This window comes from Mytilus galloprovincialis, chromosome 10 (genome assembly GCF_965363235.1).
Source record: "Mytilus galloprovincialis chromosome 10, xbMytGall1.hap1.1, whole genome shotgun sequence".
Classification (NCBI taxonomy): Eukaryota; Metazoa; Mollusca; class Bivalvia; order Mytilida; family Mytilidae; genus Mytilus; species Mytilus galloprovincialis.
The window spans coordinates 9,547,105-9,572,020 of NC_134847.1; the positions used below are offsets into that span (position 1 = coordinate 9,547,105).

Below are 24,916 nucleotides of genomic sequence, written 5' to 3' on the forward strand. Positions count from 1 at the left end.
ACCACTGAGAAAACAAGAATTATTATTTTCAAAATCAATGTGGGAATATTTGTACGCTAATCATGTGACCGTGGGAGAAAATCTTTTACGTGCATAGTGAAACCGAATCTTTCAGCAGTCGCTAAGTTTATCAGTAACACAGGATTACCATGGCGGTATGACTAAACACACTAAGTTAATGGGATATAAATGTTTTCAAATTTTAATTCTGATTTGGATTTTTGTGTATATTTGTGATGGAGATATAATAATTTCACGATGCCATGAAGAGTGTGAAAGACAGGTGAGAGAAAGAAAAGGTTTTTGTCTACACTCCCCCTCTTTTTTCTAATTTTCTTTGAAATTTTCTCACGTCTTTCTGTGTCACGCGCTATCAAATAACAGATTGTTGCATCGTCTGGTTTTTCCCGCTGAATTTCTTTCTTTAACAAAAGCCACATAGCCGATTTGATAAATCTAGAGAAATTGTTTATCATTAATTTGAAGCTTAATGCAAATATTTTTCTATCTTTGATCGTTGATTAAGTTACATATAAATCATTGTCTACGAACTTAATTTACAAATGACATTTTCACTACAACTGCAGTGTATTTAATTTCTTTGTAGGCATCGTCTTAAAAGTTACGAAATTTTACGTGGGAATTAAGAAGAAATGACATTCTGCGCTATTAAATATTATCAAATTGCATCAAATTTCTTCACTTTGTGAGAGCTTTTATCAATGAGATAATGAACAAAAAATGAATAAATAATTTGATCCTCAAACACGAAAATTTAAAACGTGTATATAGAATTTAAAACTATATTTCATGTTTATGGTCAACTAGGTATGAATGGAGAAAGCGAGACACTGGGTGCTCATTTCCCAAATCCCACTTTTTAAGAATTTCCTATATCCCACTTTTGTTACCTTCTTTTTTTCAGTTCCCAATTTTTTAGTCCTAAATCCCACTTTTTGACACCATGATTCCCACATCCACAAAGAGTCTCATCCTCCTCGGCGAAGGGGGTGGGAGTTGAAATCAACAAGGCTTGATCCAGACACCCAGTGTCCAACCATAATTTCTGATAAATTTTCATGACTTTTTTTTATTGAACTTTTACTTAAAAACAAACTTATTTTGGTTGAGAATATACTAGTTATTTCAAACATACTGTAATACTTGAACTGGGGTAATACTATATTTATATATTATATCGAAGACCACTATAGTATTTGGTATCGCCTGAACAGCACACTACCAATAACTAGGATAGGCCATAAAATGTGGGAGCACGTCTGGAAACCTAAAACAAACGTATTTTCCATGGCCTGTTTTTAGATTTTTTTTAGATATAGAAAAACAAAAAACAAACTATTTGGGTAACTGATGCTCAATTTCTACATTCCAGCTAAGAAAGCGTGCATAATCCATATTGATTTTTAAAATTTTTCAAATTGCATACTATTGTGTTAGTATTTGAATAAAATATTTAAAACATGGTGGGAAATTAGTCAGATTTTGTCTAAAATAAATAAAGGCGTAGAATACGTGTCATCACGGTCATACACGGGTCATTTGGGTCATTTGATGGTGCAGTTTCTTTTTCAAATATATGAAATTGAAAACTGAGTCCTGTTTTCGTTTTTTAACTTTTAAATAAAATATGCATAACTTTCCTAAGTATCTTTACTGGCATGTTCCATGTTTATTTCTCACGTTTATTATTATCGTTTTCACACTTGTAACAATTTGGGGTGTATTTTTAATAAAACAGTATTTCTTTCCATTTAAATTGTTTTACGTTGTCATTTCGGGAATTTTATAGCTGACTTTATGCAGTGTATGTGTTTTACTCATTGTTGAAGGCCGTACAAAGACCTATAGTTGTAAACTTCTATGTCATTAGGTCTAGGCAATCATATCACATCTTCTTACGTTTACTTGCATAGCTGCTAGCGATTCAGCTGATATCCAGTCCACAAAACACACAGCAGTTATTACTTAAGCAATAATTTCTTCATCAATAATTACTTTAGCAATGATTACTTGAGCAATGACTACTTTAGCAATGCTTACATGAGCAATGATTACTTGAGCAATGACTACTTTAGCAATACTTACATGAGCAATGATTACTTGAGCAATGACTACTTTAGCAATGATTACTTTAGCAATGATTTACTTCACCAATATTAACGTTAGAAATGAATACTTTGTCAATGGATACTTTAGCAATGATTATTGTAGCCATGTTACAATAAAAAAACAAAGTCGAGACAGCAAATCTGCAAAACCGTGAAACTGAAAACACATCGGTCAACCTCGGGTGCATGATTGACTCCGCATTTTTTCCATTTATCCCTCGGCTAAACTAAGATAGGGTACGGAATCAGCCGAGTTATGACGAAAGATCTGTACTCCTACATGATCATTATTGTTCTGGACAAGGAGCCTACCAATTGTCAATATAAAAAAGAAGATTAGGTATGATTGCCAATGGGACAACTATCCACAAGAGACCAAATGGCACAGAAAGTTCTGAATCGTCCTGATTATGAGTGTATAAACTCTGAACTTTTCAATTTTGAATAAAAAAAAATGAATTTTATAATCAAGAGATTCTCTGTTATAAAAAATCTACAGTAATGATTACTTTAGACACGTAAGAATGCATGTGCTTCTATAGTCCAAAAAATCTACGGCAATAATTACTTCAGACTGTTTGAATGAAAGAACTTATTATGTCCGTAAAAATGAAAATGCTGTTAGAAAAATCTGCACCACTGAGTACTCACTTGTTAGTGATGGAACTTTCTGTTCAAAAAATCTACAGCAATAATTACTTAAGACATGTTAGAATGAACGAACTATCTAGCAAAAACTCTATATAAATGTTAGTATGTAGAATCACAGATGTCTGCTTCTTTAACTTCTAAATTTCTAGAAACTTCACCCTCTTCCCTTTCACACACACATGAATACGGTCGACGACTTGAGAAGCACATTTCAATTTCAATTTAAAATAATACATTTGTACGTAGATATCTGAAAATATCCCATTTCCTGTTGACCCGACAATTAAGTAAACATTAGAATAATTTAACGTCAATGCAAGAAGTGTTTAATTTAGAAAATCTTCGTAATCTGGTAATTTGAACAACGTTTATATACCTGCATGTGCAGGAAAGGATATGCAACAAATGTGCAGCTAACATTAATTCGTCTGCATTGATACTACCAGCATGGGAATGAACTGACACTTTTTGAAACACGGTCACATATACATTTTAAAATTCCAATATCACGCAAAAATAGATATATATATATATATATATATAATTTGATATTTTATGCAATAATTATTATCAAATTTACACAAGTTGTATTGCTTTAATGCGCGGAGGTGGTCACTGGATATATATTTCCATTACTAGTAATGTGCAACTACATGTAATAAGTTTTATCCAGAATTATACCATGAAAATGTACTTTATGTGCTGTATTGACAAATTTTACCATTCTTTTTGGTCTAAAGTTCACGATAAATAGAAAACACTTGAACGCCAAGAAAATCTGTACACAGCAATAATGATCAGCAATGACCATGATGACAGATCTACAAGTAGGTCAGCATAGCCGGACTAGACAGCAAAAATACAATTAGTACGACAAGATTAAAAAATAGTCAAAGTGGTGGAACTTGTCAGTCCAAAACTTCCAAGAACTTTTGAATCTTTCGGACGATGTTTTACTTTTTGTATGTTTGGCAAACAATAGACTGAGATTGCAATAATTGTTTACAGAAATAAAATAAAATAAAAGTAATACAATATCTGCCAAAAAGGTATTTGACAGATGGATTAGATTCTCGCCCTCAATGTTTAAGAGTAAACATTTATAAAAAGTTAAGGTGAGCGAAACAGGCTCTTAAGAGCCTTGAGTCTTATATAGATTCTTTGACATTCTTTTAGTGATAGAATTTTCCTTTATAGTCTTTCTGTATATGATTGCCAAGAATGTTACTGTTTGTCAAACAGTTGCTATGCACTAATGCGAAGTAGTATTTATAGTTTTAGTACATATATCGTTCTTAGAAGGGGAAATATATTTTTCGTTGTTTGATTGGACAGAAATAACATATTATTCATACTTTTAAAGGGGTTAGGATAGAATATTTCGATACATATTTTAAAGTCTTGTGTTGGTGAATATATGTGAAGTGCTACAGCTTCCAGTTTGTTAAACCGTTCACTTCCAATGTTCTTGTCCTTGTGGGTGGCCCACTGGTTGTTACAGAGTTGGGTTTGAGCTACATATTTACTTGTATTGTTCAATCGGCGAATGTTTAAGCACGAACCGCAGCTACAATAAGTGTGTACATCAAAAAGTGACAGAGGTTCGGACGACAAGATTTTAACTCGAATTTGTAAAAGATCAATTTCTAGTGTTTATTCCACTCCCCGCGCTGAAAATGTTAACTTTTATTCACGTATATGTTTTCTGCACTTTGATCCGACGTCCCCGGGCAGTGGCGGATCCAGAAATTTCCATTAGGGGTACCACTGACTGCTTCAGCGATTACCTATATAATCCACCCATATTTTCTACAAAAGGAGGGAGCATGTGGACCAAGGAAATAGTCGCCAAGTTATCGTCCTTTGGTTTTACGAATATAGTCCCTAGTGTTAACAGTGTATAACATGCAATTTTTTTAATTTGAATTTATTGCCTAAAAGAAATGCACTACGAAATAACTGTGTTATCGGGCCATTTCCGATCATGTCATAGTAAACAAACCATCATGTCTAGACTATAGTCTAACTTCGGACTGAGGCTGCTTTTTTTGGTTTTTATTGCAGGATACAATTTTCCTAAAGATTGAAGTACTTGTTTTTCTTTTATTTCAATTTAAAAATGTAATGATGAATCCCAGAAAAGTGTTTAAGTTTTTAAATTATGATGTGGTTGATAAGTCACAATTTAGTGTCTGCAGAGCGGACAACAGAGACGTATCGTTTCGGATGCTCATTAAACGTTTCACTCCCCGCCACCGGTTGGCCCTAATACATCTGTTAAAAAAATGAGGCATTCTTTTTTTGCGTGTTGAGATGTGACTTTGATGTTTTGATTACTTCTGTGATGTCATGCAAGAAAAGATTTGTTCCAAGTCGGAAATAGAGTTGTATCATTTTTTGAAAGAAAGCAACAAAACAAGTATATAAATCGATATTTTCTGAACCGTTTCGATTATTTTTACTTTGATCATCAACAGATCAAATTAAACATGCACGTTTTTGTTTGTATATCTTCATTTTATAAATATTTAGCATTATGTAATTTTTAATATTTCTATCACCTGTTTAAATGCATTGACACATTAGTTTAACATTATACACCATGCCTAAAAATCCCATTGATATTCATTTATTTTGACCAGCATAGTAATGTATCATTGTACAAAACTTGCAAGTTTTCACTAATTTCTAAGTAAAATATAGTGGAAATAATGAAATGAGGAATGTGCTTTAAAAGCCATTATGCAAAAGAGTTGAAATCCAATAATAAAAAAAACCCGAAAAGACAATGACATCCAGAGACCACATTTTAATATACAACATGCAAAGCTTATTTATAAGTCTGAGTCTTAACTTAGATAGAAATGATCAAAGATCTACTATAAAAATCTATTAAATAAATTTCTTATTCTAAAAAGGGGGGGAGGGGTCAAATCATATGTCCCCATCGAATGCATTGATCTGCCACTGTTGATTGTACTTAGTTAAGAAGCTCATGGTTCAGGTTAGATTCTTATTGTTTGGCAGGGCATAATTTGTATTTAATAAGCAAACCATCCTCAACATATCCACCCTTAAATTGCATGTTGTTCATTGTGTTTCCCCTACTTTACGTCTATGCTCCGAGATATTCCAGGAAATGATAGCTATTAACCAGTTGAGATAGTAGTTAGTTGCAAATTGCATTTTCTGGTTTTACAAATACACTTAATGCTTAAAATTGTAGAATTTAATTACCTATTTTAATTGTACACTGGCACGTTTTAATAATAGTTATATAACTTATAATGATCTGCAGAATGGGACCTTTATTGGGAAGTATTTATTGCTGTACTTTTCAAATTTTTGCCCATTTTATTATTCTCTTTTCTTTTTATTTGAGCACCTTGTTATTATATACTATTCCATGTATTCTCTGCTCTTTATTTTAAGACCCTTTTCCCTTATTTTAATCCAGCTATATTCAAGTTTTTGGTCCATTTTTCTGTTTTCTTTATTTTGTCTTCCCATTATTCTCTTTTCTGTTACCCCTCCAGTTCCTTTAGAAATTGCATAATATTTTTATTGGTATTGTCACAAAAGTTCATACATGCTTTAAGATGACAATCATTTTATTTTTATGATGCATTACTTCCTTGAAACACATGCAAGACATTTTTTTATCCTAATGGTAATTTTATGATGTTTTTTTTTTTTTTTAAATGACTACATTGTGTAAAATGGTCCGTGTAAAACAGGAAGTAATTCAGTCATGCAGCAATGGTTTGTGAACAAAATATAAGGGGGAGTAACTCAGTAATTTGTTGAGACAGTACACAGTGCATCTCCCATTAACATAAGTATGAAGGAGTAAGAGCACAAAGTGTCAGCTCAGTATCAGATCCAGCCATTTAAAACAATTTTTTTTTTTTTTTTTGGGGGGGGGGTCCAAACCCAGGATAAAGAGGGCGGAGGGGGTACAACCATATGTCCCTATTCAAATGCATTAATGGTTAAAAAAAAAAGGGTGGTTCCAACCCACGGAACCCTTACTCTAGATCCTCCACTGCAGCTTGAGAGTCAAAATAATGTGCCTGGGTGTCTATCTTTGGGCTGTTTACAATTCAAGCTCAGTGTGTCCATTTAGAACAAAACAGAGTTCATATTCATAGTGCATTAGCGTCCTTAGCACAGGTGAAGACACTCGTTTGGCATTGAATCAAACAAAAAAACACAATCGATTATCATAAGGAATCAGATATATGTATAATTGTATTGTGATTTATTAGATTTTGCTGGAATATATAAATTATAGAAAAGTTTCTAATCCAACAAAAACAACAGAAAAGAAAGAATAAAAATAGTTATTTGAACTCACCCTTATTAAAATTGTATAACTACATTGTAACATGCGATTGTCCTTAAAATATGCTTAAAAAAGATATTACAAAATAAAAAAAATACTAAACTTTGACCTAATATGCCTGTATAGTACTTCATTTTCAAATTGTCAAATTCAATTATGGATTAAATAAATCAATATTTTTTTTTTTAGCATCCTATAGTTTCTAAATATAGATTATAAGTTGATTTTCCCGTTTGAATGGTTTTACACTAGTAATTTTTGTGGCCCTTTATAGGTTGCTGTTCAGTGTGATTCAAGGCTCCAAGCTGAAGGTTGTACATTGACCTATTATGGTCTACTTTTATAAATTGTTGCTTGGATGTAGAGCTGTCTCATTGGCACACATTCCACATCTTCCTATATCTAGTTGGATGATTAATGTTAATATTGTCCAGTGGCAAATATTTCTCACATGTTCAGGATGATCAGAGACAATAAAAAGATTTGTACATTGTAAGATTAGGGAAAGTAGATTCTGGAAAATTGGATATTGTAAAGGCCTTAAAAGGGCATATTGAAATTTAGTCTTAAATAAGTGAGAAAAAATAATTACTGACTATATTTATATTTTTCAGGTGAGAGGTGTGAAAGGGGAGGATCTGTTTTGTAATAAAGATTGTAAACTTTATCAGGTAAGTTTTACTGATTACATACACCTATAAGGCCAAACAAAAAAATATGTGTGATTACTGTCACATGCTGAAAAAAACAGGGTAGGTAGGTGGGTGGGGATTTTTTTACATTGAGTCTGTGGGAGCAACATTGTGACTTCAACAGTGGCTGTAATTAAACAAAAATGGCCAAAACATTTTAGGGTAGGGGATAAAAATTAGGGTTGGTAGGGGTACAGTAAACACACATACTGTTTTTTTGGCCTTACATACACCTATAAGGGTGATAGTCTAATTGGGTGTACCTTCCAAGATATTAGGGTTCTTGCAAAATTTAGCCTTTTGTTATGGTAAAGCATGACATGCAGGGTTTCAAATTACTGAAAAAAAAAGAAAATTTATAAGCTTTAATGGGGTAAAAACAAATACAATTGTATAATGCCCTCATGGGCGTATCTAATAAATTCAACAGATTAAACGTGTAAACTGTATACTATCTAGGCTGTCTGTGTCAGAATAGGATACTCTTTTAATATAAAGCTTGGTAAAAAAAGAGGGACGAAAGATACCAAAGGGACAGTCAAACTCATAAACTTATCTAAAAGAGACTAAGATTTGTCTCTGTAAAGAATTTTAACAAAATAAAGAAACAGCATTACAAATTGATGAACTTTTAATTCAAGACTCACATTTTTGGACAAGCAAATTTCATTGCATCAATAAAAAAGGTCCTAGAACTTTTGGTGTACAAATGTCTGCATACTTTACTGAAAAAGCCTTTTATGTCAATATTAATGGGCCATTTATAACATACAACAAATGGGAAAATACAATATATTATCAAGGACTTCTTGCCAGCTTTCATATTGACTTGCCTAATTTGTCAGCATTCTTTAATGGTAAAACACTAAAGATCAAGTTGTATGTAAACAAATAAATGTTGAGAAGTGGATATAAGAATAAAATACAAAAACAAAAGATCTAATCTAAAGTCCTTCTACCGAGGTTGAAAAGTAATTACTTTTCAGAACTAAAAGTTCCATTATTTGGGACTGATATATATGACATATACTATTTATATCAACAGTTGTAAAAAGTCTGGGATTCTTGAGTAAACAAATTGCAACGTCCTGTATCTATCCTCTCTCTATTTTATTTGGCGGAAATAACTTCTTAAGTCATTTTCCCATTTTAGCAGAAATGTAGACAGGCATCCTGAGATTTCTGTACTTATTATGTACGAATGGAAAGATTTACAGATGATTTCGTAATAGCAGAAATTGATACCATAGAAAACAGTATTAACTGATGCAAAATCATATTTCCTTCTTCCTAAAAAAACATCTACATTATCATCATCTTGAACACAAATCATTGATAGATTATGACAGATTATTTAAATTATTCAATTAAACAAATGACTTTTTAGAGTTGTTTTTTAGCTTCGATATAAATTGCGATGGAATGTAATCGAATCGAAAAAGAACTACGTAATCGGATGTAAATGTGGATGTTTATACATTATACAATTGAGTTTTAATTTGAAGCTCGTTGATTTTGACATTTCCCAGGGAGGCATTTTGGTTCTGAATGATTTGAAAACTTCTCTACTTCATTGAGTTTATAGCAAACCTTGAAACGATAATTTAATTGAAAGTCAGATATTTGAAGTAACATTTGATTAGACAAGATAATTGTTACGGAATGATGAATGTTGATGTTGATTTTGGGATCATATTATTTTAAATTCTGACAGTTTTAACTGCTTTTTTCTTTCAAGATGTAAATTTTGAAAATTGTAAGATTTAACAATAAAAATTTCTGCTGTGATAATCTTAGTATACTACTCAAGATTTACTCCAGAGTTTTAGATTTACTCTAGAGTTTTAGATTTACTCCAGAGTTTTAGATTTACTCTAGAGTTTTAGATTTACTCCAGAGTTTTAGATTTATTCCAGATTTTTAGATTTACTCTAGAGTTTTAGATTTACTCCAGAGTTATAGATTTACTTCAGAGTTTTAGATTTACTCTAGAGTTTTAGATTTACTCCAGAGTTTTAGATTTACTCAGAGATTTAGATGAACAATTTTGATTTCAACAATGAACTTTGATAAGGTTATACCAAAAAAATTGTAATGAGGGTTTTCCTCCTTTACAAAGTAGGGCAGGTAGTGGCAAGTCAGCATGGTTTTTTTTTTAATTTGAATAAACAAGTTATTTTGAAATGAGTGATTTTAGAGATTTAATGTAGATAAGATTTATCTTTTTTTTTTTAATACCAAAAATGCCAAAACATATATAAGGGTAGGCATTTAGGCAAGAACTTTTTATTATTACACTAATTTTGGCCTTGAACTTGGGATAGAACAATATGTTGTATGATTGCCAATTAGACAAATACCAAACATACATGTAGGTCTCTGTATGATTTTTAACAGTGAGCAAGAGGGCCGGAGCAAGACTCTTACTTTATACTCTTTATTGTACTTTAAATTCAAATTAATTGAAATTTTATTGTTTATGGTTTTGTTGGAGGAAAAATGTCAAAAATGTCAAAAATGATAAATAAAATAAATTGGTTATTTATGGGGATAATGCATTTTAGAAATAGTGCATGTTTCAACTGTTTACAAATAGAATTATGAATGGAATAATCTTTATCATGTTTATTTAAGTGATCAAATAATGTTCTTTGAATATCAATTAAATGATATTAACCACCAGAGTAAATGTAATAAATATACCTATAGATATTAAAGTACATGATTTATTTGGAACATATTTACTTGACTAGTAAATTAAATTAGATGAGACATTTTTTTATATGAAGGCCACCAATGGGTCTTCAGTCTTTTGAAAGATTCAGTTTATGGTTACATTCTCCCCTATCCAAAATCTCATATTTTCCAGTGGCATTTCAGATTCCTCCTTTTCATCCTAATGTAGAAAACACCTACCGGTATTTTCCATCAAGTATGAATTTCATGAAATATTTGCCACTGGCCAAAAAAAACAGACAACTGTCACTAAAATCAATCAGACTTTAAGGTGCCTTGGATCTTTTTTCAGGTTTAAAGGGTTTGGATTTCATCTTTGAAATTACAGAATTTTGACAAAGACAGAATTCTTGACAAAAAAATTCTGTGATTAAAAAAGAATTAAATTTTTAAATGCGGAAATGTATGTCAGGTGTTCATAAATAAGAAAAAAGAAGAATAAAAAATAAGAGTTTGAGGTTACTAAGAATCATGAGAATACCAGATAGTTTAGTTTCTTGTTTTGTTAATCAGCTGTACACACAAACACATGTTGAGTACTTTATAAGTACAAAGTCCTCATCTGGTACTGCTGAGAAGACAACAAAAATAAACAGATTTTAATTATTTTTACAAATACAAAATATGTTAATTATTCAGAAAGCAACTTGTTGATATTATTACAACTGACCAACCAGAAACACAAATATATCACTTGACTGAGAATTAAGAGAAGAATTTGATTGATAAGGTCAGAATATGATTGATAAAGTCAGAGGCTGAGTTATAAGGTCAAAGGTAATGGACAGTTAACACAGTAGGTAAATAAATACTTGACCAAACTGAGACATCACTTTGTGTGGCAGGAGTCTTTTATCTTGATTAAAGAACAAGATGTGTTGTTGACATTTAGTAGATTGATTGATGCTTAATGTACAGTGGCAAATATTTCATACATGATCTTTAGCAAAATTTTTAAATATGATAACAAACCAAATTTGTTATTTTGTTTTGTAAAAATAAATTTTTGGATATATATGAAAGTTAGATTCAAAAACAATTCTGTCTAAATTTCAAAAAAAAAAAGGCAAAAAATATTTTCACATAATATTAATTGAAATAAAGATTTGTTAGTACTACATTTATTATTTATCAATATTACCAAGTCACCTGTTTTCATGAAAATTCATGGTTATTTTATAAACCCTCTCTTACATGTGGGGCTATAATGTTTTCACCTAGTCTGTCCATCTGTTAGTCTGTACCTTCATCAAACAACTGTTTCCTATACTTTTTCTCTGGTATTACTAAATAGATGACCTTCATGTTAAGTCAACAGTGATAACTTGTAAGGTACAGGGACATTTGTGATCTGTCAGACTCCTACTGTCAGTTTTCTGATACTTGCGAATTTTCAATATGTTGAATAATATCTATAAAAAAAATTAAGACTTTCATCAGAAACTAGTACTTCTCAACAGTATAACTTCAATATTTAGTCGGCATGAGCTTATCTGACATGAGTTGTAATGTTTCAGCACTATTTTAAACTGTCAGACATTTTTTTTCTGTTTTGTGATAATTTGAATATAAATAGGGATGACAAAGAACACATTATTGTTAGGGAAAAAGCAAAAACAGCAATTGTTTCCAAAACAAATGTTAAAAATTCAAACAACACAGATCTTACTAAATAACACTACCATTAGATATTGATGGGTAAAGTTACACTTCAAAACCAGTTTGTTTGACCTTGCCACATGCTAATTTGACCTTTAAAACGCAGTTCCTTGAGAAATAGCAGGATTATTTGATTGATAATGGTCATTGAGATGATGGATGTCAAAACAGCAGGTACCTACATATGACACAAATATTTTATACTTTGTATGAGTGTCAGTTTGGTGGTTGGGGGGGGGAGGGGGGGGCTTCAGGGTCCATAGGCAGATCCAGGGGGAATCATTGAAGCATGACTGGAGCGGGCCCCCCCCTTAGGTCAGTCAGCGGGCCCCCCTTAGGGAAAGTTCTGGATCCGCCACTGGGGTCTTCATTACTGCATTTATATTCGTCTTTTATGGCTATACAAGTATAATTTTGTAACCAATATTCTTTATATTTTCACACCCAATTATTCTCTATTCTTTATATTTTAACACTTTATTATTCTCTTTTCTGTGAATAGAAACTAGAACAATTGTACATGATTTTTTTTTTATTAAGAACCATATCTATACAAATAAGACAATCCTGTAATATTACTGTAATTTCCATGTAAAATAGATAATAATTTTAGATTCCATGATAGATTTTATAGATCTATTAAAAAGCATCAGCAACAGTAATGAGATCAGAATCATGATATATTGATAACCATTTCATAAATAAATTTAAATTTCTGTCATTTTCTGGGTTTTTTTCCTAAATTTCTGATGAATTATAAATTTTAAATATAATTTGCAAACAGTACACTAACGCATCAATATATTATGTTTCAGATATATAAAAAACCCCAAACTTTTTTTGTTTATTAGTTTTTATTATACATAATAAAAAAGATATTAGAATCTAATGACCAGGTATATATAAATATATATATATTAAGAACATTTTCTGATCAGTTCATCTTTCTGTCATAATCTATTGAAGATATTGACAGAAATTAACGATGATATCTTGTGTAGATTCCTGAAGACTTAGAATAGGTTCTCTGATGTTTGACATTTTGTCAGATGGTGCTTAAGAACTGGTATTGATCCTAAGCCAAGTACATTTATACTATGTTTTCTGACTTAAGGTCAAGCATTAGATTTAGGTCTAAAAATTAGGTGGAATTGAATAAGAATTTGAAGGTCATTGAACTTAACCTTCTAAATAAACTTATGAATAATTCAGTGACTTTATTTGCAAGCTATGCAAAATTTCCTGAAGCTCGTTCTGTTAATTTTGTTACTAACCTTTTAAAACTTGGACAAACGTGTTGATATCTACCAACTTTGTGCTTGAATTGATGTAAAGCATGGTTTTATGCCCAAAGATATACACAGGGGCAGATGCAGGAATTTTCGAAAGGGGGGGGGGGGGTGCTAACCCAGGGCAAAGGGGGGGTGCAGGGGGGGTGCAAAACATATGTCCCGATACAAATGCATTGATCGGCAAAAATAAAGGGGGGGTGCGCACCCCCATAACCCCCCCTCTGGATCCGCCACTGATACAAATCAAGTCTTTGAAGTAATATTAAAATTCCACCTACTTTGTAGATGTAAAGTGTAACCCTGACAGCCTAAGACAGAGAACTTGACTTGAATCAATACTAAGATCTCAAGCACCATTGGACAAAATGTCAAACATCTTAGAACAGGTTTAAGTCTTCAGGAATCTACACAAGTTATCATCATGTCTTGTCAATTTTATTTAAAATAGTTGATAGTGACCATTTTCTTGCCACTCACGCTACTCCTAAATCTTAAGTATGTGTGGGGGTAATTTTGATACATGATAAAGGTATCCTCTCAAAATATTAATTCTGGGCAAAAATAATTCTTCAGCAATGTTTGAATTAACAAATATTTTTTTCTTAAAACATCCTAGTCCTAACTTTTCACTCATGGGTGCTTCATTGGCTAAGTGGTGTAAGAAGTGCACCAGGACTCACTATAGCCTGTCAATGTAGACTGGCTTATGGTTACTGCATTGATTCCAATCCGTGATTGTCAGTTTTCCTATTAAAGTGGTACCTAACACTAAAGGGAGATAACTGTAAAATCAGCTAAACGTTTTAATTACGTTGTGTTGTTAAGGGAATATTAAGCTTCTCAATGATCAAAATAAGTGTTTGCCAAACTGCCATATAACCAGTGTAATTTTTCTGATAAAACGGTTGGTTCAATTTTTTTGAAATTTTTATATTTTTGTAAAAGGGTCCAAGTAAATACTTTGTCAAAATTTTAAGAAAATTAAATCAGCCAAATTTAATTTTAGTTAAAGTGTTGGGTACCACCTTAAAGGTCAGTGGCTCTCTTCAGGTAATCCAACTTCTCCCATGAAATAAAAAAAAATCTGGATGCCATGATAAAGCAAAGAGTGCTGAAACAAAACAATCAATTAGGCCAAATAAAATAGTATGTGTGGTTCCAGTTACATCTGACAAAAAGTTAGGGTAGGTAGGTAGGGATTTTTTTTTATTTTATGTTTTATTATTTTATGTTTTTTTTACATTGAGTCTATGGGAGCATCATTCTGACTTTAACAGTGCTTAATGAAAAATGACGATAAAATCTTTAGGGTAGGCTAATTTCAAGACAAAAAAGTAGGGGAGGTAGGGTCACTGGAACCACACATATATTTTTATGTGGCCTTAACATTTTACCAACATACAGAATTATTGGTATCTATCACTATATAGATATGTACAATCAACTCTTCTATAACCCTTTCAGTTTCTGTAAATAATGCTGATGCTAACGAGTGCCTAAGATCTATTTACAGAAACAAAGAGACAAGTATTACCAGATTAACAAACATATCCCAGATCTTATCTGTTGTTTTCAACATCAAAGACATAAAAACGCTGTAAGAAAGATTGTGTAATTGTTTATATTGGTGCTTTGATGTATTTATGATATTTACTAACTGTAATCAAACTGAACTGAGATGACTTTAAACATGTTTGTTTATTAGTGATTATTGATTAATCTTGTCACTTTCATTGAATTGATTACTTTGATTACTAGATTTACATGTGATTATACAGATGCAACAATACCTTTAATCATTGATTAAGTAAGGGATGAATTTGTACAACAAATATATTCTTAGAGGATAACTGAGATCTTGGCAACCTTGATCTTATGTACAGTGAAACATTGATTTCAATAAGCATGAATGAAATAGAAATTAAGTCAAACCTTCTATAAAGGTCACTTCTATATAGGTCACCCTCTGATTATCCCTCTGTAATAATACCTTTGCATATTGAACCTCAATTCAAAGGTCACCTCCCTAATATAGGGTCAGTTTTTTTTCTGGTACCAAGAGTAACCTTTATATACAGTTTTGACTGTTGGTTTGTGAGAAACAAAATTAGATAAACATTAACAGAACAGTTACACCTTATAATCAAGGTAATCTTTGTTGTTGAGTTCGGATAATAATTCTTTATGCTTTTGGTTGTCTTTTTAAAGTGATATATTTTCCATATGTCAAGTGTAGTTTTATAGTTCCTAATTGTATATTTTCCTTTTCTTACAGTGTAACTCAGGATGTGATAGTTATACAACTGCTGTAAATTCCAGCTGTCAGGCAGTTTGTAGAAAGGTAGGAGCTGATATGAATGTAAATTAAAAGAACATAAAATAAAGAATGAAAAGTACAAAATATTCTGTTGCCAATTAATTCATTTCATAATTAGAAGTTGGTAATAGTCTTTTAATTAACAACCACTTCAAAGTCATTTTTGTACTTTTATGTATGTGTTAATATATTTTAAAGAATGCAAGAAAGAACTTGAAAAAGATCCATCTAAGTGAAAAGTGACATACAAAATGCATCTTTTTGAAAAAATTATGCATTTTAAAAGAGAAAAAACAATGTTAAATATTTTTTGTAAAGCAGTAAACAATATTTTAGTGTTAGAGCACTTTGATTTTGAGAAAGAATATTAAATTTGAAAAAAGATGAGCATGTTATTTTGTATGGCTAATGGTAAAATAAGTATTCAAACACACCTTTAATTTTGTTTCATGCTTTGATTCCAAATGTGCAATGAATTACTGAATGTTACAATCTAAACATGAGCTACATTATATGATATGAACATGTTAAAAGTATTGTTCATTTGCCTCATAAAGAAGATATATATAATGGTAATAATACTAATGTTTATGGGGGTAGTATGCACTTTTTCAGAAGGACTAATGAGTGGTTTATTCTTTGCACTCCCTTTCTATCTCACATTTTTCAATGTTCTAGTTTGACAAGTCCTTTTTCGTATTTTTATCTTCCTTTCCCTCTTTTCTGTCTTGAGCCTGATTTTTAAATTACAATTCCATATTTTTATTTCAATGTTCTCTGTGGAGCATTTTTTTTTTCTTTTTATATACAAAATGTACTTATCTATGTTGAGGGATGAATACAATCAGGAATTACAATATAATTAACAAGTCTTAATTGGGACCATCTCATCTTCAACATTTTAAATGGATTGCCTCATTTTTAAAACTATAGTTCCTTTTAATCATTTTTTAACTTTTCCCTACTGAGCAATTTTGAATTATTTACATTTTGTGATCATAAGATCAATCCATATTTTGTACTAAAGGAATTTTATAGGCTTCTATGATTGATTGCTTCTTTCATTTCCTTTTTCTTCAGATATTCAGAAATGCATTAATAGCCATATTCATGATTGATAAAACCACAAATTACTGTTGAACTAATGCACCTAGGTCCCTCGTTGTCCTTTTTATATATGATTGTCTCAATTTTAAATTAAAAATCTATATATTTTTTACTTTTAGTAGACAACATAGTGTATCCTCTAATCTGCCTAAAATAACATTTTTGATTGATGTTTTTTTCATTAAATTCTTCTTCAGATGTGCAAATCTGCATTTACGAAACTATATTATTAAAACCACAAATATCAGTTGAATGTAATGAACTTATGTCCCTTGGTCATGTTGGTGTCCTTTTCAAATGATGGTCTCCTCTTTAATTACAAATCTGTATATGTTTAAATTTTTGTATAACAAAGTTATCCCCTAATCTGTCCTAAAAAAAAATTAAAGTTGCTTGTTTTTTATTCCCCACTTACGATAGTAGAGGGGCATTATGTTTTCTGGTCTGTGGCTCCGTTCATTGTCCGTTCGTTCGTCCGTCCGTTCGTTCGTCCGCAGGTTAAAGTTTTTGGTCAAGGTAGTTTTTGATGAAGCTGAAGTCCAATTAACTTGAAACTTAGTACACTTGTTGCTTATGATATGATTTTTCTAATTTTAAAGCCAAATTAGACTTTTGACCCCAATTTGACGGTCAATTAACTGAACATAGAAAATGAAAGTGGGAGTTTCAGGTTAAAGTTTTTGGTCAAGGTAGTTTTTGATGAAGCTGAAGTCCAAACAACTTGACACTTAGTACACTTGATGCTTATGATATGACCATTTTAATTTTAAAGCCAAATTAGACTTTTGACCCAATTTCACCGTTCATGGAACATGGAAAATTATAGTGCCAGTGGGGCATCCGTGTACTTTGGACACATTCTTGATTTAATGTAATTTCCATCAGTCGTATATAATATATATGTATATTTTTATATGTTAAGGGATTAATAAAACCAATGATTAAAATTAAACTAATCTACTAAGGGACAGTGGTGTCAAGGTTATTTACAAAGGTCTGCTCTATTTGTTTCATTGTATTATAACTTTTTTTTATAGATTTCCCCAGACAATGGTATTTTATATTTTGAAATTCTTTTATCAAATGACAAAAAAAAATACCTTTAAATAGTGGCTATTACTTTCACGTCATTTGGTCCCTGGTGGAGAGTTGTCTCATTGGCAATCATACCACATCTTCATATTTTCATAGTAAAAATGTAAATTATTAATCATGAAAATTTGGTTTATTTCAGCTATTAAGCAGAAATTGTCTTCTAATGGAGATGTATTTATGAAGTTTGAAGAGTTTAATACAATTTATACATTTAGAAAATTTTAGTTTTTGAACAATTTGTTGAAACATGATTCATTATAAATATTGTTAATTACAACTTCATTTTCAGTTTGACATTATTGAACTCCTTGTCGAATTAAATCTCTAACGAGAGGAATTAATTCTTAGGTTTGGTTTTAAATTGGTTATCATTACAGATAATGGAAAATTATATAATCACTTCGGAGGAAGATAAATACTGCTGACATTGCTATTTTTCTTTATTTTTCAATTAAAAGCTGGTTTTATTGGTTAATGTATTACCAATATTTGTAGCTTCATAAAGGGTTGAGGCCCCTGCCACCCCTAATTCATCTGCAGCAAGTTTATAAAAAAAAAGAAGATGTGGTATGATTGCCTTTGTCAGAGGCAACTATTCATCAGAATCTGATGGTGTGGATGTTATAAAAAAGAAGATGTGGTATGATTGCCAATGAGACAACTATCCACAAAAGACCAAAATGACACAGACATTAACAACTATAGGTCACCTTACGGCCTTCAACAATGAGCAAATCCCATACAGCATAGTCAGCTATAAAAGGCCCTGATAAGACAATGTAAAACAATTCAAACGAGAAAACTAACGGCCTTATGTATGTAAAAAATTAAGCAAATGAGCGATACAGCCTTCATCTGAATGAGCAAAATCCTAAACTACAATTAGTTACAAGTCAATTTACTGACAGCAACCAACTACACCATTCAATTGCAGGGGACTTTGCTCATTGTTGAAGGCAATACAGTTGTTAACATCTGTGTTATTTGGTCTCTTGTGGAGATTTGTATCATTCCCAATCAAACCACATCTTCTTTGTTATATTTTGACTTGGGACTGGCACATAAGGAATGATGGATATTTGTTTGTGCTAATGCAGAGTAATTAAGGATCATAAAGGGTCACTATAAATGGCCCTATAATTCTGTGAAATTTAAAAAGGTAATAATAGTAAACGTTGTCACTCATACCACATCTTCTATGTCTATCTGTTGAAAAATGTGTTAAAGAGGGAGTAAAGATACCAGAGGGACAGTCAAACTCATAAATCTAAAATAAACTGACAAGGCATGGCTAAAAATGAAAAAGACAAACAGACAAACAATAGCACACATGACACAACATAGAAAACTAAAGAATAAGCAACACGAACCCCACCAAAAACTAGGGGTAATCTCAGGTGTTCTGGAAGGGTAAGCAGATCGTACTCCACACCCGTCTGTCGGATGTTGCTCATGATATAACACAATTATCAGACAAATTCTGATACATTTAAAAAAAAAAAATGATTCCAGAATTGTTCAATCCACAGAAAATGTTCCATTTATGACATTTCATTGTTTTTATGCCCCATTTATGGGCATTATGTTTTCTGGTCTGTGCGTCCGTTCGTCCGTTCGTTCGTCCGTTCGTCCGTTCGTCCGTCTGTCCCGCTTCAGGTTAAAGTTTTTGGTCGAGGTAGTTTTTGATGAAGTTGAAGTCCAATCAACTTGAAACTTAGTACACATGTTCCTTATGATATGATCTTTCTAATTTTAAAGCCAAATTAAAGTTTTGACCCCAATTTCACGGTCCACTGAACATAGAAAATGAAAGTGCATGTTTCAGGTTAAAGTTTTTCAGGTTAAAGTTTTTGGTCAAGGTAGTTTTTGATGAAGTTGAAGTCCAATCAACTTGAAACTTAGTACACATGTTCCTTATGATATGATCTTTCTAATTTTTAAGCCAAATTAAAGTTTTGACCCCAATTTCACAGTCCACTGAACATAGAAAATGAAAGTGCATGTTTCAGGTTAAAGTTTTTCAGGTTAAAGTTTTTGGTCAAGGTAGTTTTTGATGAAGTTGAAGTCCAATCAACTTGAAACTTAGTACACATGTTCCTTATGATATGATCTTTCTAATTTTAAAGCCAAATTAAACTTTTGACCCCAATTTCACGGTCCACTGAACATAGAAAATGAAAGTGCATGTTTCAGGTTAAAGTTTTTCAGGTTAAAGTTTTTGGTCAAGGTAGTTTTTGATGAAGTTGAAGTCCAATCAACTTGAAACTTAGTACACATGTTTCTTATGATATGATCTTTCTAATTTTAAAGCCAAATTAAACTTTTGACCCCAGTTTCACGGTCCACTGAACATAGAAAATGAAAGTGCATGTTTCAGGTTAAAGTTTTTGGTCAAGGTAGTTTTTGATGAAGTTGAAGTCCAATCAACTTGAAACTTAGTACACATGTTCCCTATGATATTATCTTTCTAATTTTAATGCCTAATTATATTTTTTATCCAATTTCATGGTCCATTGAACATGGAAAATGATAGTGTGAGTGGGGCATCCGTGTACTTTGGACACATTCTTGTTATGATGTAATTTGGTACTGGGTAAGTCGAGGTGGATTTGTGGCAGCAGTTGTCATGGTATTGCAGTTCTTCTTAATAAGGCAAAAAGTTACAGCATTATTTCATATCTAAAAAAATATAGATCTCTGCTTATAACATTCTGTTCTACTTTCTTTTTTAAAGACTTTTTTGGATCCTCTGGTTTTGTTGTATTGAAACACACCTTCAAAATTTGGAGGCAGAAATTTCATTGGCCAACGTTAAAATCGCCATAACAGAAAAAAAAATGAGTGTTGTCAAATCCTTTTAAGCTAAAGGGATACTTAGGATCTGTATTGAAGCAGATTGCATTATTTTTTTAGGTCCAAATCCCAATTTTTTACACAAATACCTGAATATTGATGAAGTATATTTTAAATTAACAGGATGGGACCAGTTCTGCTAGAAGTTTACAACAGACAGAGGTAAGAAAATTATTTAAAAAGTGGGAGGAGTTAAATAATCTAAAACTGGTTAAACCAATCATATGTCTGGAATCTTGTCTGTGGCTGTCTTTTGTTATAGTTTAAGCTTTTTGACCTTTATGGACTGATTGTGATTGACATCTTGTTGGCATGTACTAATTGTGCATGTACATGTCCAACTAGGATCTACATCTTTCCAAAGCACATGATCCCACTCCCTAGTGGAGCACCACTTTAGCTCAGGCAATAGAGCGGTTGTTTACTATGCCAGTGGTCCAGGATCCTAGCTGGTACAGTAGTTGATTTTTAAAGGCATATCAAGCTCTTTGGTAACGCTCAGTGAAATACTTTATGCAATAATGATCATAAGTATTTCACCAATCACCAAACAGATGGCAGAAATAATTATTTAGCCGACTTTAGACCAAAACAGGTTCAATTAATAGACATTAATGAATTTGAAAAATATTGCACCTCAGAATTTCATTTTAAAATATTTTAATTATTAATAAGAATTTTTTCAATCTGTTTGGCTCTAAATATTTCTTTTTTATGTTCCCATCTCTGCACATTTTTTTTTGCCAAAAAACTAATTAATGAATAAGAAATATTAAAAAATGTTCCTTAGACCTAAACCCTGCCTTAAATTTGAATATATCTATTTTTTCAAAAATTGTCTCCCTTTTATACTCTAGCCCCGGTCTTTAAATGAAGTACAGAATTTGTACTGATATTTGTTGGTAATTACTCTAATGTAAATGAGAATTAAATAGATGATGCTAGTTTGTTATCATAAACGAGGAAACATTTATCTTTATTTCTAATAGACAGTTCTTTAGGTAATGTTTTTAAGCAACACTTAGGTGTTGGAAATAAGTTTCAAAAATAACAAGATCAACAAATGGAATAAAGCTTCTTTGAGACTATGAATATGGAAAAAAGCAGTTTGAGAATTAAAATTAAAATTTGTTTAATATCAAATTTATATTCATTGTCACTGTGTCTATGTTCTATGAAAAGGGGGTAATTTATTTTGTACATTTGTATTGTCAATGAAGGGAAAAATATTTTTAATGAAGCTTCAATTGAGGGATCAAAACGATTTCAAAGATGCATGTTTAAAATGACTTAGTCTGCCCTCCCAGAAAAAAAAAATACATAAGTTCATTATTATTATCATTAGAAGTAAAAACATCAGCTGATAATGCAATCATTAGCCATTCATTTTTCAAGTAAAACAGATCGAGTCATTAATAAATAAATATTAAAATTTGCAGCTTTGGACAGTGGCCAGTACCTAACACTTTAACACCATTGTCAACTTATAATATTAAGTTATATGACCTTTTGATGTCTGATTGGTAATTACAGAAAATTAGTTGGTCAATTGAACATAATTTAGGTTGACCTGTAGCTCTAAAGCCATAGTTATTGTTCAGTAATGGACATAGATAATTAGAACAGCTGTTATTTGTATATATATTGTTGATCATTAAAAGATTTCATGTCATTAAATTCTTGTCTAACGAGAGGTGAACAATATAAGAAATTTTGTCAGAGTTACAGTGTAATAACAGAAGCTGTACATGTACCAATTTTACTGTATTTTTAAGTGATACTTACAGTCTCTCATAAATCTTTTTAAGATTGGTACATGCATTGCAAATGTTTTAATGTTTTAAATCTATGTATGTGAATCTCATTTTATGTTTGTATGTGGTGAGACTATAATGAAATATTGAATCTTGAATCTTGAATCTACTTGAGACCAAGATACATGTACTTGAAATCCCAATCCTAATACAAATGCTAAAAAGACATAATTTTCATAAGCTTGGTAAGAATCTTCACTCCACCCTTAAAAAATACTTAGTTTGATGTTGTCTACATGTAACTGTGCCTTATACGGTAGGGTAGGTAGGAAGGGATTTTAAATGGCCAACAATATACTGGTTATATATGTTTTAGAAACGATAACAAGAACAAGCAGGAGCAGAACAAATCTTTGAAGGCTGTACAGTGACCTATAGTTGTTAATGTCGTGTGTCATTTTGGTCTGTTGTGGACAGCTGTCTCATTGGCAATCATACCATATCTTCTTTTTTATATTTAAAAATAACAATTTGAGACTATTTGTGACAAGAAATATTTTCAGTTATATAGGCAAAACCAAACAATTCAAATTCTGTTTTTATGTTCAATGTAATTTTTGACCTCAGAAACCTATATATATATACATATATAGAAAAAAAGATTTAAGTGATAATGTCTTATTTAAAGCACTTAATTTTAGGACAGGTTTTGTGTGTTTTTTCTTCAAATGAAACAGAAGATTTAATGTAACTTCATTGAGTGTTGAAATAACACTGTAAAACCATCGAAGATAGGATAATCCAATCAGAAGATAGTCATCTACACATTGACTCTGCCAAAGAAACAATTTGTGATTAAATTTTCCAGTGTTTATGAAGTTCCTACTAGTCTCTTGACAATTTGTGGGTTCTGTTTAATTTTATTGTTTTTGTAATTTATTCCATTCAGTAATTGTTACAATGTAAGTGTGAAAGATTTTAATGACATTAAAGCACTGAAAATCTTGAAGCACAGGGAAAATAAGTGTTATGGAAGTAAAGATGTTTAGATTTAATTCATTTCTGAGTTTATTGTTTCCTTTATAACTGTTAGGGAGCTACCATTTGATTTTTATGGGGGGGCTAGGATGAAAAATGTTGTCCTGCATTTTTTTTTAGCTGTAATCTCTGTCCTGCCTTTTTTTAAAAGTTTTATCCTGACTTTTTTTACCTAAATTGTCGTCCTGACTTTTTTTTTTGCAAATGTCTCATCCTGCCTTTTTTTTTTACTCAAAACTCCTGTCCTGCCTATTTTTTTTTCAAATTTCATCCTAGCCCCATAAAAATCAAATGGTAGCTCCCTTACACATGGTCATATGAGAAAGACTTTTACAAATTTTAAGCACAGTGAACAAAAGTCATGCAAGCTAAGATCTTATTAGTTTTCGTAATGTCAGACTCCAATTATTGTGTCTGTCTGTAGGAGTAAAATGGCTGAAATAGGAAACAACACAATTATATTGACCATTTCTATGGAATCCTTTTACCAATATTTTCTAACCTTTAATACTCTGGATTCACTATTTTTTGTGATAAACTGATTTTTGTGGATTTGATGGGTTAAACTCAAATTTATAAAAGTGTTATAAATAAATAAATTACAGAATTGCAGAACTTGCACTAAAAATCACAAATTATACAATTTTTCCTTAACCAACAAAATTTGTACCCATCAATAATAAGTTTTATAATCAAATATGAAAAATGAAAATATTGTGTTAAATTCCTGAGGGCCACAGACAACATTGTAAAACCACATGCTCCGCAGGGCACAGCTTTATACGACCGCAGAGGTTGAAACCCTGAACAGTTGGGGCAAGTATGGACACAACATTTAAGATTGACACAGATCTGAATTTGGATTGTGATTAAATAGTTTACACAACATAGGTTTCTGACACAGAATGAATGTGGTCTTAGAACTTAATTAAACTTAAAAACTTAAAATTTTTAAATTGGACATTTACCTATTATGGCCCAATATCAAAAATCTAAATACATGGTTAGATTCAGCATATCATAGAACCCAAAGAATTCAATTTTTGATGAAATCAAATAATGTTAAAATTTTAGACCCTTAAGACCTCAGTGTGGACCAATTTGATAACCGGGCCCAAATATTAAAATCTAAATACATGGTTAGATTCAGCATATTAAAGAACCCCATATATTCAATTTTTGTTGAAATCAAAGTTTAATTTTTGACCCTTTGGACCTTAACCCTTTTCTCCATTGAAATTTTTGTTT

At 31.4% G+C, this 24,916-nt stretch overlaps 1 protein-coding gene across 1 annotated transcript in view; it reads left to right on the forward strand.

The window, feature by feature from the left end:
• Positions 1-24,916, forward strand: part of LOC143048863 (proto-oncogene tyrosine-protein kinase ROS-like) — an 84,495-nt gene continuing 59,579 nt past the window's right edge. Inside the window, exons 1-4 of the mRNA XM_076222732.1 lie at positions 1-283; positions 7,740-7,796; positions 15,780-15,845; positions 21,000-21,038. Of these exons, the coding sequence (XP_076078847.1) occupies positions 158-283; positions 7,740-7,796; positions 15,780-15,845; positions 21,000-21,038 (288 nt within the window). The 5' untranslated portion in view covers positions 1-157. The remainder of the gene's footprint in view (positions 284-7,739; positions 7,797-15,779; positions 15,846-20,999; positions 21,039-24,916) is intronic.